Below are 16,174 nucleotides of genomic sequence, written 5' to 3'. Positions count from 1 at the left end.
GGTCTAGCCCAGCTGCATTTTCTCATCTTTGTTTTGTTTGGTGCGTTTTCTACCTCTTCGTGAAGTCCATTGGGTACCGTGGTGCCGGAGTCCAAAGGGGAAAAACATAGTGTTGTAGAAATCATGACATGTTATCTATTTAGTTGTTTATTCTTCCAGTTTCATTCTCAGATGCTTTGGGGATGATATGGTTTAATTGGTTCCTTTGCCAAGATTTCTATAAACTTATTTTCTCTCCACTATTTCTTCTTTTATGAAGTGATGTTGCCAATAATTTTCTCTTGTTCTTTTTTTTCTCATCATGTTCCAACATCTTTTTCCATAAGATTTTACAAAAAAAATATAGCTTTTAAAATACCATTATCCTGGCCACCATACCTCTCTGAGTGGTAAGGAGACCAGGTATTTGCTGGCTGAGATGGTTTTTAGATGCTGATGGTCCTTTCATTGTGTTGACTGATTTTGTCTAGGTTCAACTTCTGTAGGACATGATGGTCTGTATTTTTTTCCATTTCCCATTTGTCAGCTGTAACTTGTTTAGTCAAATTGAAGTTATTTTAAATGCGTGCTCTATCTTTTCATTTTTATCATTTGACATTTATTTTCATGTCTCTCTAACAAGTTGATGGGATGACAGTGGACAATTGATTAGAAAATGACTCCCACTTCAGTAACCAGTGATTTACTTGCTGCCAGGACATCGTCAATTTTGGTTTTGGTGATGTCATTCCATACTTGCCATGTCCAATGCCTCCCATCTCTCTTCTTGGGGAAGATAGATATTCTTGACACAGAGGCGGGAGGCATGTAAATAGTCTAGAAGACTTTGGTCTTCTTTGTTTACTCCTGAGCCATATTTTTAACATTTGTCTTGCCCTATGACCATCTTTGCATTGAAATTTCTAAGTATTAAAATATATGTTGATTAATTTGAGGGGTCTAATTCTTCACAGGATTTCTTTTTTTCCTGTGCTAAGATGTTAGCACTTACACTGTAGTTACCTTCATGGTGGTCTTTGCCAGTTGCCCACCATAAGCACTATAACATAAGCAACCAAATATCCCATGGAATGATGTTTATTGTTGCTTTTAAATACACAATAAAACCAACCCTGCCTATCCTTTATTGGTCTCTCTGTGAAGAACTCGCAAAGCCATCCTTCCACTTAGATGAAATTTCCTTTTGTCTTCTGGCTTCATTTAGAGCAAGAATGTAAATAATAATATGATTCTCTTCCTCTGGAGCTCTATCCCCTTAGTCACTGAAATAAGCTTTCACATTTGACTTATGAACAGCTAAGCTTATGTCTATAGACAGTCTTAGCACCTCCTGCTCCTTTTTTTCCCTATCCCACCATCACTGGAGAAGCAAAGAGGGGAGGGCAGCACAGACTGAGAGCCATTTTGTATTTTTTTTATTGTTTCATGGCCTTTTATGGCTAAAGAAGTTATTACCTTCAATCAAAAAGCATTTATTAAACTCGAACCATATACCAGGCACTGTGCTAGATGCTGGGGATGCAATGGCAAAAGTGAGAGCCATTTTGTATTTTTTTGTTGTTTCATGGCCTTTTATGACTAAAGAAGTTGTTACCTTCAATCAAAAAGCATTTATTAAACTCGAACCATATACCAGGCACTGTGCTAGATGCTAGGGATGCAATGGCAAAAGTGAAAGTCTTTGCCCTCAAGGAGTTTACATTTAAAGACTCACAGAATTTTAAAATTGAAAAGGACCTCAGCAACCATCTCATGAAACTGATCCCCGACGTGACATACCCAACAAGTGGCCATCCAGCCTCTGCTTGAGGACCTCTATCTAGTAAGAATCCTCCACCTCCCAAGGCAACCCATCCCACTTTTGTACAGCTCTAAGCATTTAAGTTTTTCCTGACATAACAGTGAAACTGACTTCTTGGTCACTTCCTCCTGGTTTTGCCCTCTGGGGCCAAACATGACCAATCCAATCCTTCCTCCACATGTGTGGGCAGCCAGTCCAGTGGTTCAGGTTTGGGACTGGCATAGGATGAAACATCCATAGACCATCTATCTGTTAACAAAAGGAGGTTTTCTTAACCACAACATGGTAAGTATATTCAGCAAGGACACAGCAGTGATTTGATTGGGTATAGTTTACCTGTCTCTGTGTTTGGCATGCTGGTGCCAAGGGAGGATCTCCTGACTCCTCATGCCCTACCTTTGGTATTTAGGCTACCAGAAAACTATAGCCATGGTTCCAGCCTTAATCCCCTGGGCCAATTAAATTTTGAGTATGACTCTAATATTTTTAAAGAAAAATTAAACTAGCCTATGTGGGAGGTAAAGGGGTAGGGGAAGAAGCACTTAGAAGAAACTAACCCAATTTATTTGGCAAGGACCCTAATAGATATTGCTCCTACCACAACACGACAACCCCTAGAATACTTGAATGCAGAATCATGTCTCCCCTGAATTTTCTTCAGCCTAAGCATTCTCCAAGAGCTTCAGCTTATTGTGACACAACATGAAACATCCTGGTTGACCTCTTCTGGATTTTCCCTTCCCTTCCCTCCCCACCCCAAACCCAGCCTATCAATGTTCTCCTTAAACTTTGGGGCTTAAAATTGAATACTGTGTACAGAAGTGGTCTGTTCAGGGTAGAATAGAGGATTCTCACCTCCTTAGTCAGGAAGTCCACAAACATTTATTAAGCACTTACTATGTTCCAGGCACTGTGTTGTTCATTTTACAGATGAGGAACTGAGGCAAAAAGGTTAAATGACTTGCCCAGGGTTACACAGCTAGTAAGTGTCTGAGGTCAGATTTGAACTCACAAAGATGAGTCTTTCTGACTCCAGGTCCAACACTCTATCCACTGAGCCACCTAGGTGCCCCTTAGTACTGGAAATATAAATACAAACAAGTGGAAAATGGTCTCTGCCCTTAAGGAGCTTACATTCAAATGGAGAAGACAACACATGAAAGGAAGCTGTCTTAGAAATTCTGCCTCTCTTAATGTAGCCCAATATAAAATCAGCTCTTCTGGCTACCACATCACACTGCTGACTCATACTGAGCTTACCCACCAGAACCAGCTTAGCCAACAGAACCCCAGGATCTCTTTCAGATAAGCGGCTGTCTAACCCTGCTTCCTCTAGCCTATAATTCTAGGATTGGTTTTTTTAAACCCAACTGTGAGACTTGACATCAATAGCTATTCAATTTCCATCTCAAAATGGAAAGAACGCCCCAGCCTGTCAAGATCTTTTGTGATCCTGACTCTGTCTTCTAGCTATCTCTCCCAACTTTGTGTTATTTGCAGATTTGAACGTGCTATCTGTGCCTCTAGCCAAGCCACTGATAAAGATGCTAGCTACTAGAAAGCCAATGGGTTCCCTGGGCACTCCGTTAGCAATCTCCTACCAAAGGGACATTTAACTAATGACAACTAATTCTTTGACTATTCAACCTTTGTCAAACTCCACCTAACTGTTTTTTCATAACGTCTACATTTCTTTGTCTTTTCCACAAGAATAACATGAAATATATTATCAAATTACATCCCTCTGATCTAGTATTTCCACATTTCATTTGGAGGATGCATATAGCTATATAAGTAAATGCAAAATATGTTCTAATAAATATGAGGGGTTTGAGTAAGGGGATAACAACTGAAGGAGAGGGAGTAAGAAAAGCCTTAGGAAGGCGGTGGTGCCTGAGCTCAGTTTCGAAGGATGCTGGGAATTCCAGGAGGCAGAAGTGAGGAAAAGGGGCATTTCAAGCCTGGGGGACAGCTTGTGCTGAGGGAGCCCCAAGATGGAATGTTGTCTGTGAAGAACAGCAAGGAAGCTGGTTTGACTGGACAGTAGGAAGGAGAATGAGGTGCAATAAGGTCAACTGGAGCCAGATTGCAAGACTTTAAATGCCACACAAAAGAATTTGCGTTTTATCTTGGAGGCACAAGGGAGTCACTGAGTGTGACGTTGGGAGTGGGGAGACTTGAGGCAGGGAGATCAATTAGAAAGCTATTGCAGTAGACCAGGTGAGAGGTGATGAAGGCCTGGACAAGGGTGACCACTATGTGAGTGGGGAGAAGAGGAAGAGCAAGGGATGCTGTGAAAGTCGAATGAACAAAGACTGGGCAACTGACTATGGGGAGTGAGGGAGAGAGAAGCTATTCTGCTTCTCGCAATATAAACGCAGTCTATCTCCAGGAGTGTATTCAAAACCTTTCCAGCATGGTAGAACCTTCCAAAATAATAATAATATTTGCAAGGTTTGCAAATCATTTTATATAAAGTGGTGCAGTGGATAGAGCATTGGGCCTGGGGTCAGGAATACTCATCCTCATGAACTAGCCTCAGACACTTACTAGCTGTGTGACCCTGGACAAATCACTTAACCCTGTTTTCCTCAGTTTCCTCATCTGTAAAATGAGCTGGAGGAGGAAATGGCAAATCATTCTAGTATCTTTGCCAAGAAAACCCCAAAATGCAGTCACAAAGAGTCAAACATGACTGAAAAACAACTCAACAACAACAACAAAGATTCCTTCTAGGTCTAGGGACCATGTCAACCTAGCCTGGCTTCTGTCTCACTGTGAATACTGGACTCATTTGGACTCAGAACTAGAAAAGTAAGGGTCAGAAAAATAGAACTCAGTTCTAGTCCTGGTTCTGTCATTAATTAGCTGGGTAACCTTGAGCAGGACCCTTCCATGATTCAGTTTCCTTATTCGTAAAACTGTTATCCTCACTCAAAGGGTCACTGTGACAATCTCAAGAGTTCATGGAAGGAAAGAAGTGTTTATTAAGCATGTGCTGTGTGCCCCACCCTGTACTAAGTACTTCATAAATATCATCTTATTTGATCCTCATAATATCTGTTTTACAGTTGAGGAAACTGAGGCAGGACCCTATACTAAGTACTTTACAAATATTATCTCATTTGATCCTCACAATGTCTATTTTACAGTTGAGGAAACTGAGGCGGACAAAAGTGATTGAACTTCGGTTTTCCTGACTTCAGACTCAATAGTCTTTCTACCATATTGCCTTTTAAGGGAGGTATTCTGGTAGATTCTTCCAACACGGAAGAAATTCTAATATGTTGCCCAGTATGACTGCTATATGAAGATCAGCCTGGAGGCTCATCACCAAGTGGGCTGCATATTCCCCAGACCCTGGCACATAGTAGTTGTTTTTATTCAGTTGTTTTCAATCGTGTCCGACTCCATGACCCCATTTAGGGGTCAAAAATACTGGAGTGGTTTGCCATCTCCTTCTCCAGCTCATTTTATAGATGATGAGCTGAGGAAAACAGGGTTAAGTGACTTGCCCAGGGTCACACAGCTAGTAAGTATCTAAGGCTAGATTTGAATTCATGAGGATGAGTATTCCTGACTCCAGGCCCAGTGCTCTACTCATTGTACCACCTAGCTGCTTTGGTACATAGTAGGCAATTAATAAATGATTAATGATCGAGTGAAAGAAAAGTTAATGGAGGTGAAAGTGTTTTGGAAAGCATGAAACTTCATAGCAAAAATGGTATTGATAAACATGTTTGGAAAGACACGTGGCATCCTATAAAAATACCATCACTTAAGAATTCTTTCCAATCTGGCCAGGCATCTAAGATGTCACTCACAGTTTGAGTCTCCCCTCTGTTTCCTGGAGGAGTACCTTGGGTATAATGTCTGAAAGGATTATTCTAAATAGTCTTTTAGAAGTGCACATTTCAAATGAGCCGCTCAGCAGGACCTTTTCTGGGAGCCCTGAGCCATTCTAAGAATATGAAACATTGCTGGGTTCAATTGGCCGCTCATTTCTGAAAACATATCCAAGATTCCCACCTTCCTAAATGGTACAGTGAAAAGGAAACATCCCCCAGTCTTTGTCGGGACAAAGCTGGTGCCTCTCTTATTGATGGCTAGTGTAACAGGCAGATCCCCCACCTCAACATCATTTATCACTGTGACACTTGATTTGGGATGTGCATTGAATGAGGGAAAGGGCTGATGAAACCTCATACCAGCCTAACCTAGATAATCTTCCTGGGGAATATTGGGTGGGGTGGGGGAGCACCCCCAAAAAAGCTACTCCCAAATCACCCACATGGAGAAAAGTTTGCAGCATTAAAATTGGGGACTTTTTTCTTTCATTCTTCTTGCTGCATCTGTTTTCTCTGCTGACCTCTACCACCTAAAGCCATTTGTGACCAGAGGCCGAGGCAGCTACTGGTATTGACTTTTCTGTCTGAGCCAAGGAGGCCTGTGGGGGTGCGGGGTTTTAGTTATCATGTGTTTGTGCCTGCCAGGCACTGTTAGGCTTCTGGGAAAAGGTTTGTGTGGAGAAGAGGGAGCCAGTTCAAACTGCCCTCTGAACCCCCCTGGCAATAACAAATTCAGAGAGTCAGTGTGGTGTAAAGGAAAAAAAAATATAGCAGTTGAAATTGGGAGAGTTCAGTTCTCATCCTGAGCTGGACATTTTTGTCACCATGAACACATTTTATAACCTTTCTGAACTATTATTAGCATTAGCTGAAGAGGGGAAGGTCTTCTCAGAACAATATTCAGGACTTGAAATTGAGTTGGTAGTTTAATGAGATGGGCAGAGTCTTCCCTTCTGCCAGGTTTCCAATGGGGAACCTGCTTGAACATCTAAATGGCAGAAAGAGCCAGATTCTGCTGAAGGAGCAGGCTCTTGGGGGTTTGTGAAAGGGTTCATGTCTTGGGGGAGCAGGGATTCAGTATTGAAGAGGTCTTGATTAAGCCAGTGCATACACAAGGTCTTTTGTGATCTTACAGGTACAGTTAGGGCCATAAGACTGGGCATGTACTGTACCACCACTAGTTCTGGGTATCTAAAGGCACTGTTCCATTTGCCTTGAGCTCTAAGCCCCATTATCTTTCAGGCTGGTATGGTACCTGTATAATGCTGAGAAAACAGACAAACATGTTCCAGTACTAGCCCATAGGAGGCAGCATGGCATAGTGAAAAGATGCTGGATCCAGGATCAGAGGTTGTGGGTTCAAACCCCACCTCTTTCCCCCGTATGACCTCAGGTCAGACTTTAATCATGCTGGGCCTTAGTTTCCTCATGTGTACAGTAATGGAGTTTTGAGTAGATGCCTCTGACATCTCTCCTAGCTATAAATCTATTATCATGGGGACCAGCAGTTGAAAGGGAGATGACCAGCCTTACCTTTTAACATATGCTCCAGGAGGCCCTTGGGCCTCTGCACATCTTTGTAAGACAGCCAGACAGAATCACAAGCATTATTCCAGATAGTCAAATGGGGATTTACAAATGAGCTATCCCCGAAGTTGGGACTTGGCAAAGAGTCTGGTAGAAACTTCTCTTAGTCATCTAAGAATATGTAAATAAGCTTTGTTCAGTAGTGAGAATCTCTAAAAATTAATCCCCCCTCTGCAATTCCTAAAGACCCTGGGTCAGGCATACAAGAGAGAGACAGTTTTCTTTGCATACACTTCCCATATGTTCACAAGGATTTTGCATGTCTCTTCTGGCAACTCCTCAGCTAAAATGCTATTTCTTGAACAACTGGCATTTATTTTATTTTTCTATTCACGTCGATTGACCCAGCCCCAGAAGCCCACAGCAGAAAGCCAAAAGGTCTGCCACTGAGTGTAGGAGAGCTAGAGAGGAGGGAAGAGAATTTTGCACATTTTTATCCATATCACCTAATCATCCATAGATGATGAAGAATGGGCTGTGTTTCCTGGGGTCTAGAGAATGGCCTGCTCCCAGCCCCCCAATCAGGCTTGAGGGTGGCCATCACCCATCCTTACCTGGCAGCCCCCCAGCCCAGCCTACACCCCCAGGACTCATGACAGCTTGAAGGAAGCCTGGAGAGAAACCTTGCAAGAGGAAGTGGTTCTGAACTCTACTGCAAACTCTGAGAGTGGCAGGAAAGGGGAGAGGGGGTGGGGAGCAGTGGTGAGATGGCGAGCTTTGCATGCTCAGCCCTGCTGCGACAGCGACTAGATCAAACCACAGATGGGGAGTGAGTTTGAGAGGGAGGCGAAGAAGAAACTCACCCAGGTCTGACACCGGTGTTTTGTAGCTGCGCCTATTGGGGAAAGGAGGGCTGTGGGCGGAGAAGGGAAAAGGTTAGCCCGCCGAAAAGCCAGCGGTCCTTTCTTTAAAGTAAAGGAAGGAGGTGGCAAGAAAAGCCTGCAGAAGCAGAGAAATTGGAGGCGAGGTAGTGTTGGAAGCAGTTGCACGGGAAGCTGAGTACACAGGACCCTGCTGGCTCGCTGGCTGAGCAGGAACTGAACTGAGAAATCCTCCCGCTCGCTGCCGCATTCGGGGCTTAGGGGGTCTCACCACCGCGCACGCTCCCCCCGGGCTGCCTGGCGCCCATGAGCTAGAGAGCTGCCTCCCGTAGCGGGCGCCCGCGGTAGATGACCGTGGACAGCACCATGAGCAGTGGGTACTGCAGCCTGGATGAAGATCTGGAGGACTGTTTCTTTACTGCCAAGACTTCCTTTTTCAGGAATGCACAGAGCAAGGCCCCCTCCCAGGTAAAAAGGAAAACCCAAAGAGGGAGGGAGCTACCTTTATTTGGGGAGAAATAAGTGCTCCTCCAACTCCCTGGACTCTATGCCAGGATGGATGCCTCACACCCAGGAAGAAGCTACATGTCTGTCTGTCTATTTCTCAGTGTATGAGTGGGCAGGAGTTTTTTTTTTGTCTTTGGGATATGTGAGGCTGCCTCTCCTGAAGATGCCAGGCTGGATAGCGGATGGCCTGGCACCTTTAGGCAAATTGCACAGGGTAGTTTTGGTTTCTCCCATCTTAATCTTATCCAAACGATCCTTTAGCTCTAGTAGGGTAGTCTGTCCTAACTGTGATGATGGTGTGATCTCGTGGTGGGGTGGCCTTGTGTCACTTGTGAATGTAAGAAGGTAAAAGTTGGCAGCACCCTCTGCCTTTATGAGCTAAATCCATGCCCCAGAAGGATTAGCTGGAAGGTGGATGCCAGTCCAGTTCTTATCAGGACAAAGGTGGAAACTTCCGCATTTCAGTCCCCATAGGGCTTTGCTCAGAAACCATCTTAAAAACAGAGCTCTCCAACTCTGCAGAAGTCAAGGGTGTTTCAAGAGGAGGGCTGACCTGAAAGCCTCTGAGCTGATAATTTCCCCACACTTCATAGTTTTAACTTCCTGCATTGCTTTAGGCCCCTACCATGGCTTACATGAAACTTTGGAATTGGGGGGGGGGTTCCCCTACCCCCCACAAAATGGTTGCAGTCTTGTCTCACTATCTGTAACATATCTTGGCTATGGTAGCGGCAGAATTGTTTGCTTGGCTTTTTTTTTTTTTTTAATCAGGAGAGGAGGGCTGTGAGCCAAATTCTGGGAGAGGCTGTCTGAAAAGGGACCATTTGTTGAGGGAGACTGAGCTGTTAAATTTCACAGGTGTGTGGCAGGCTCATCATTAATTCAAGATTCTTGTCCGGATTATAATTAACAACAACAAAAAAGATCTCAGGCTCATCTCTGGGGCCTCCCTATCAATAATTCACCTTGCCAAGAGCACTTGCTTAAACTGAATTCTAAGGTCTCATGTCTGGGAGGTGATCTTAACAACTTCCCTCCCCCCACCCCCTTGTACCTCCGCTCATAGCCCCCCTCCCCCCAATTCCCTTGACCTCTGTCTGCTTGGTAAAAATCAAAGTTCTTTTCTCCATACTGTGTGTTGGTTCAGTGTTAGTTCAGTCCCTATCCTCTTTGCCGCTAGTTGTTTGGTCTTCAAGGCAGTAGGACCTGGAAATGAACATGCTGGATTTGGAGTCAGAGGACTTGAATCTGGCTATATTTGTTCTAGCTGTGTGATGGAGCAACCCAAAACATCTCCTGATGGCCTTGGGCCGCATTCAGAGAGGCCTAACTTCCAGGAAAAGAGGGGTGCCCCTCTACTCTGTCCTCATCAGACCTCATCTGGAATATTATGTTCAGTTCTGGGCACCCAGCTTAAGAAGAACATTGAAAAACTAGAGAGCATATAGAGGAGGGCAGTCAACATGGGTGAAGGGCCTTGAGTCCGTGACATGTGAAGATAGGCTAATGAAACTGGGCACGTTTAATCTGGAGAAGAGGAGATCCAGGGAGGACATGGTAACTGTCTTCAAGGATTGGAAGAGTTATCACATAAAGGAGGGACTAGATTTTTTTCTAGTTTGGCCCCAGAGAGCAAAACCCAGAACCGTGAGGATGAGAAGGTGTTCAGGAATCCATTTCAGGCTTTCTTTTTCTTTTTCTTCTTCTTCTTGTGAGGCAGTGTTTTTTTTTTGTTTTTTTTTTTGCCAGGCAGTGGGGTTAAGTGAGTTGCACAGGGTCACACAGCTAATAAGTGTCAAATGTCTGAGGTCACATTTGAACTCAGGTCTTACTGACTCCAAGGCCAGAGCTCTATCCACTGCACCATCTAGCTGCCCTCAAGTTCAGGCTTTCTAAGCCTTAGAGAGGGCAGCTTGGTGGCACAGTGGATCGAGTGCAGGCCCTGAAGTCAGGAAAACTCATCTTCATGAGTTCAAATCCAGCCTCGGACACTTAGTAGCTCTGTGACCCTGGGCAAGTCACTTAACCCTGTTTGCATTAGTTTTCTCAGTTGTAAAATGAGCTGGAGAAGGAAATGGCAAACCACTCCAGTATCTTTGTCAAGAAAACCCCAAATGAGGTCATGAAGAGTCAGACATGACTGAACAACAATCCTTAGAGCAGACCTGGCTGCCTTAAGAGGCGGTGAATTTCCCTACATTGGTGGACTTTAGGCGGACGGTAGATGACCACGTGTCAGATATATTATAGCAGGGCTTCCTTTCATGTCTGAGTTGGACTAGAGGTCCCTTTCAAGTCTCAAATTCTGTGAATCTTTAACTGGGCAAAGCACTTCATCTCTCTGACCCTCAGTATCTTTACCTTCAAAATGGGTATAATAATTCTTGTGTCTTTCCAATCTTAAAGTCTGATCCTGTAAAGGACCAGGTCCATGCCAGCTTAACTCAGATAGTAAATAATAGCTCACATTTATATGGTGTTTTAAATTTTTCAAAACACTTTCCTCCCAGAAGAGGTAGGTAGGGCAGGTCTTATGGCCTTACACCTACAGTGCTTAATACAGTACCTGGCATATATTAGGCACTAAATAAATTCTTGTTGATGGATTATCCCCATTTTATATATGGGAAATGGAGGTTCAGAGAAGTGAAATGACTTGCCCAGGGCCCCACAATTTTCAAGTGTCAAACCCAGGACTCTACCTAGCACCAGCTTCCTGATACCAAGAACAAAGTATAGCATACAGTGCAGAGAGGTGATTAATAAATGCTTTGGAGGTAGAAAATGGCAGTGATAATTTTAACACCTCTTTCTTCCTGCTCTCTGGAGGATTGCTGCTTTTGAAGGGTTTGGGCTGAATTATAATGAGCTTTGATATGCTTTCTCCACCAGCTGATTCCTTTTCAACCTGGAACTCCACATTGTGGGGCTTGGTAGATGAGTGAGAAATCACCCTAGTAGGGCTGGGATAAGAGGGTGGGTGGGTGGAACATCACTGTGCAGTGACTGGAGAGATGGGCAGGGCTCAGGGAAAGATGCATGTGGCTTAGGGGGTGGGGTTGAGGGGGCAGGAATCTGGTGGGGCAGTTGCCCTTATAGGAATACTACAAAAATGTATTATTTTTAAATAGCATTTTCCAGAACTCATTTCTTACTAAGTCTTGCATCCAGAGGGGATTTTCAAAAGATTCCCTTCCTTACGTCATGCAGATTTCTTTTTCCTTGGCTGTTTTCCTCCCTATGGAAAGAGAAGGGCTGGGTTTCTAAAGGATTCCTCTTCTCCCATCCTCCATCAACTCCCACCTGCAACCCTGGGAGATGGGGTCCCCCAGGGGGAAAAAAACTCTTCCTGTGTTTCTGTGTGGCAGGGGTGGCAAAGCCCACACATTGGAGAGGCTGTAGCACCTTCTATAAATAGCCCTGTCAGAACGACCTGTCTCCTCCTCGGCTCCTTGCTGGAGCAGAAACACAGCAACATCTTGCTACTGGCAAGAGGCTTCCACACAGTTAATGCTGAATCCCACCACTTCACAAATCAGGCCTCCCTGCTGTGTCTGTGTCCTAACTCTACCCCTGGGTGGAGGCAAGAGGAAGCAGTCAGTCACCTCCTCCTCTCACAGAGAAGGGGAACCTCACACCCGGAAGTGTGAAGCCAAGGTCGAACCAGTAATAAGAGAAAAAGTCACTGGCTAGATCCTGGACTCACAGAAGGACAGAATGTTAGAGTGTTACATCTGGATGGGACCAAGGCGGTCCTGTGGTCCAAATGCCTTATTTCACAAAAGAGCAAAGTGAGGACCAGAATGAGGGAGGGACATGCCAACAATCATGCTGCTAGTAAGTGACCGAGCCAGGATTTAAATCCAGGGTCTCTGACTCAGACTCCAGAGTTTTTACATTAGACTAATCCAGCTTGGGGCCTTATATAACCAGAGGGCCATCTGGCTGCCTTCTTCTGGCCCAGTATCTCATTCAGTGGGAGAGGACTTAATTTTGAATCACCGTTCTCAGCCACAGCAGGTAAACAGCTAAAGCAGGATGTCCTGGGGTGTTCCCCAGTGTAGACATAGGAAATTAGGCCTCATATCTTACTTATGTGAATAAAAATTGGAGTATATGTAAGTAATGGGGAACTAGCAATCTAGAGTGAGTGGGGGCTCCATAGGCTTTAGAATGATGGTGCTATGAGCCCCCAGTGGTGGTTTTCCCTTTATGGTGTTTTTGCTTTTTTCATGTCCCTTCTTCCTTTCTGTTCCTACCACCACCAACCTAGTGACACTTGTCCAGCACTTAGCACCATTCCTGGCAAATAATGAGTGCTTAATAAGTACTTATTGACTGACTAATGAAGGCCCTAATTACCAACCACTTTAGCTACTGAAATAGCTTCCTTACAGGTCTTGCCTTTATTTTTCTCCCCTCTCCAGTGTATTTTTTCACTACTACCATACTAATCTGCCTTATTCACAGAACCCATTGCCTCTTAAATAAAGTTCAGACTCTTTGGCCTGGCATTCAAGTCCCTTCACAGTCTGATGCCACTCTGCCTATCTAGTCTTTTCATACCACTCCTTTCCAAGTAGGCTGCATTCCATCTAGTAAAACTGGGCTACTCTCCATTCCCAGTGTATGTCCAGCACTTTCCCACCTCTGTCCTTTTGCTCATAATTTCCTCTATGCCCCTTTTCCTATATCCTCTTCCCTTGTCCCTTCTGGAAATCCTTTTTAAGGCTCAGCTGAAATGCCCCTGCCTCTATGAAGTCTTCCAGTATTCTATCCTGCCAAGTCAGCAATGATCTCTTCCCTTCCCCAGCCCTGACAACTCCCTGAGGACCCCACCTAGCATTTTGCTTGGACCTATCTTGTGTAGTTATCTTATAATATTGTATAATGTAGTTATTTGTGTTTTTGTCATTTGCTCACTAGCCTGTAAGCTTCATGAGGGAGGAATTGTACCTTAACTGTACCTTGAATCTTGTCCGGCACCATATTCTGCACACAGCATGTATTTACTAAACATTTGTTGAGTTGAAATGAATGACTTTTTTCAGAACATATTTGTGGTGGTTACTACAAATCCATTTGAAGCTAGAAGGTGAGATATGATTATGCCTAGTCTAGGAATCAAGACCTATAGAGATGAAGCCTTGAAGCTAGTCAGAGATGAGCCAGGATTGTCATTCTGGTCTCTTGGCTCAGTGTGCACGAGCCCAGGGTTCTTTCAATGGAACCAGTGACCTGAGTCATGAGAAAGCAAGGTTTGGTCAACTGAGGGAGCTGGAGGGTGGATGGGTGACTGTGAAGCCACCTCCTCCCTGTTCTCTCTTGGCAATGACTTCTATTCCCGTGCTTTCCTTTGGACCCAGAAGGAGGGTCTGACCCAAGCCAGCCATATGGCCAGTTTCCATCACCATGGGCTCTCAAATACCTACAGATGGCTGCAATTTAAGATTTCAGCTGCTGAGCAGTTGCCCAGACATAGCTCTTCCTAGAGCTCTGGAACCTGCCCAGAGTCCTGAGGGCTGCTGTCCATTGGGAGAGAGATGAGATGGCAGAAGGTTAGAGCAGATCCCCCAGGTGGCCCAGCTACTTGCCTTTACAGATGGGAAAATAAAGTCCTGGAGATGGTAGATGACTTCCCCACAATCACACAGTTTTTTATGGCAACACTGGGGCAGGGACCCTGGTTTCAGGCTCTGAGGCCAGTGTTTCTCCAGTGATGTGATACTGCCTATCAACACGGGGCACAAGTGAAGTGGCAACATAGCATTATGAAAATAGCCATGAATAGCCAGTCTTAAAACCTGGCCTCTGCCCTTGGCTCTATCACTGACTGGCATGTGACCTTGGGCAAGTCATTTCTCTTCTAGAATTTACAATTTCCCAGCTTACAGATGATAATACCGCCCCACAACTTCACAGGGACACAGGACAGATGTCCTACCTATGTTCCAAAATTCATTCAATAAATCAAATATTTGTTAAGTACCTACTATAGCTATTATGAGGATATATAAAGAAGTATATATCACAATCCATGACTTCAAGGAATCCTACAGATAAGTAGATATGATACATTGGTATAGTGGATAGAGCATTGGACCTGGAGTCAGAAAGACTTGAGTTCAAATCCTGCATCAGACACTTCCTAGCTTTGTGACCCTGAGCAAGTCATTTGACCTCTGTCAACTTCTGAGCCTGGGTGCCTCAGATGATGGACAATATTAGAGATGTTTCAAAGAGGAGAAAGTTTTTTTGGGAAAAGATAATGAGTTCTATATTGAACATGTTCAATTTGAGACATTCAAAAGGTCATTGGAGATTTGAGACCTGAAAATAGGAGAGAGGTCAAGGTTGATGTATAGATCTGGGAATCATCTGAACAGAGATGTTAATTGAACTCATGGAAACTGATGTGATCACCAAGGGCCATGGGATGGAACAGGAGTTCTTACCTTTTTTATGACATGGAGCCCTTGGGCAGTCTTGTGAAAACTATGGACTCCTCAGAATATTTTAAGTGCATAAAATATATAGGATTACAAAGAAAAAAAATTATATTTAACTATAGTTATAAAAATATATTTTTAAATAATTCATGGGCCTAGATTTAGAATCCCTTGTATAAGAGGAGAATAGAAAAGGGGACATCTGTTATCAAATGGGTGCTACCATGAAGATCCAGCAAAGGAGATGGAGAAGGAGTGGTCAGTCAGGCAGGTAGGACAAGAACCAGGAGAGAGCTACATCACAAAAACCCAGAGGAAAAAATATCCAGGAAGAGGGTGATCAATAGTGTCAAAGGCTACATACAGACCAAGGATGGGGACCGAGAAAAAGCCATCAGATTTGGCAATTGAGACCACTAGTAACTTTGGAAAGAGCACTTTCATTGAATGATAGTGTCAGAGACCCGATTGCCAAGGGTTTAGAACTGATTGAAGGGAAAAAAATTAGAGACACCAGGTATAGACAGTCTTCTCAGGGAAATTAGCCACGAAAGGGAGGAGAGATATAGGATGATAATTATAGGTCAGTTAATCAAGTGAGGATTTTTAAGCATGAGAGAGCCATAGCCATGTTTGTAGGCAGCAAGGAAGAAACTATAAAGATTAGTGAAAGAGTGGGAATTATAGAGGGGACATGCTGCTAAAGCAGACGGGAGAGGTTTTACCTGAGCAAGGAGAAGGACCACCTCATCACATGAGACAGGGGTGATGGAGATAGTGGGTTAAACTAGAATCAGAGATATAGAGCTGGAAATAACCTTAGAGGTCATCTGGTCTAACCCCCTCATTTTACAGATGAAGAAACTGAGGCCCCGGGAAGTTAAATTACGTGATGAAAGTCCTACACAGGTAGGAAGCTCTCAAAATCTCTAATCCTATGACTAATGTCAGTATCACTGAAGTGAAAATTCCAGTGACTGAACAACTAACCCCTTCAGGAAAAAAAACAAACAAACCAACAAACAAACCTCCCTGATGGCTTTTTTTCTTTCCTTTTCCAAAAAGAGACACACCAACCTCTCGTCTTTCACTTGCTCAGCTGTTTGCCATGGTGACAGGCTGGGTTTGGTTGCTAGGCAGCCAGATTCTGGCACAACACTG

General features: G+C 44.0%; 1 protein-coding gene across 2 annotated transcripts in view; it reads left to right on the top strand.

Annotated features, from left to right (window-relative positions):
• RASSF5 (Ras association domain family member 5) overlaps window positions 1–16,174 on the top strand; it is a 112,050-nt gene that overhangs the window by 56,303 nt on the left and 39,573 nt on the right. The window contains exon 1 of one of the 2 annotated variants that reach the window (XM_027871819.1): window positions 7,931–8,525. The exons of the other annotated variant lie outside the window; for it this stretch is intronic. Coding sequence (XP_027727620.1) covers window positions 8,406–8,525 — 120 coding nt within the window. The 5' untranslated portion in view covers window positions 7,931–8,405. Of the gene's footprint in view, window positions 1–7,930; window positions 8,526–16,174 lie in introns of those variants that run through there. 2 annotated transcript variants of the gene reach the window in all.

This window comes from Vombatus ursinus, unplaced genomic scaffold (assembly GCF_900497805.2).
Source record: "Vombatus ursinus unplaced genomic scaffold, bare-nosed wombat genome assembly UNPS02014798.1, whole genome shotgun sequence".
Taxonomy (NCBI): domain Eukaryota; kingdom Metazoa; phylum Chordata; class Mammalia; order Diprotodontia; family Vombatidae; genus Vombatus; species Vombatus ursinus.
This window is presented reverse-complemented; position numbering and strand designations above follow the sequence as displayed.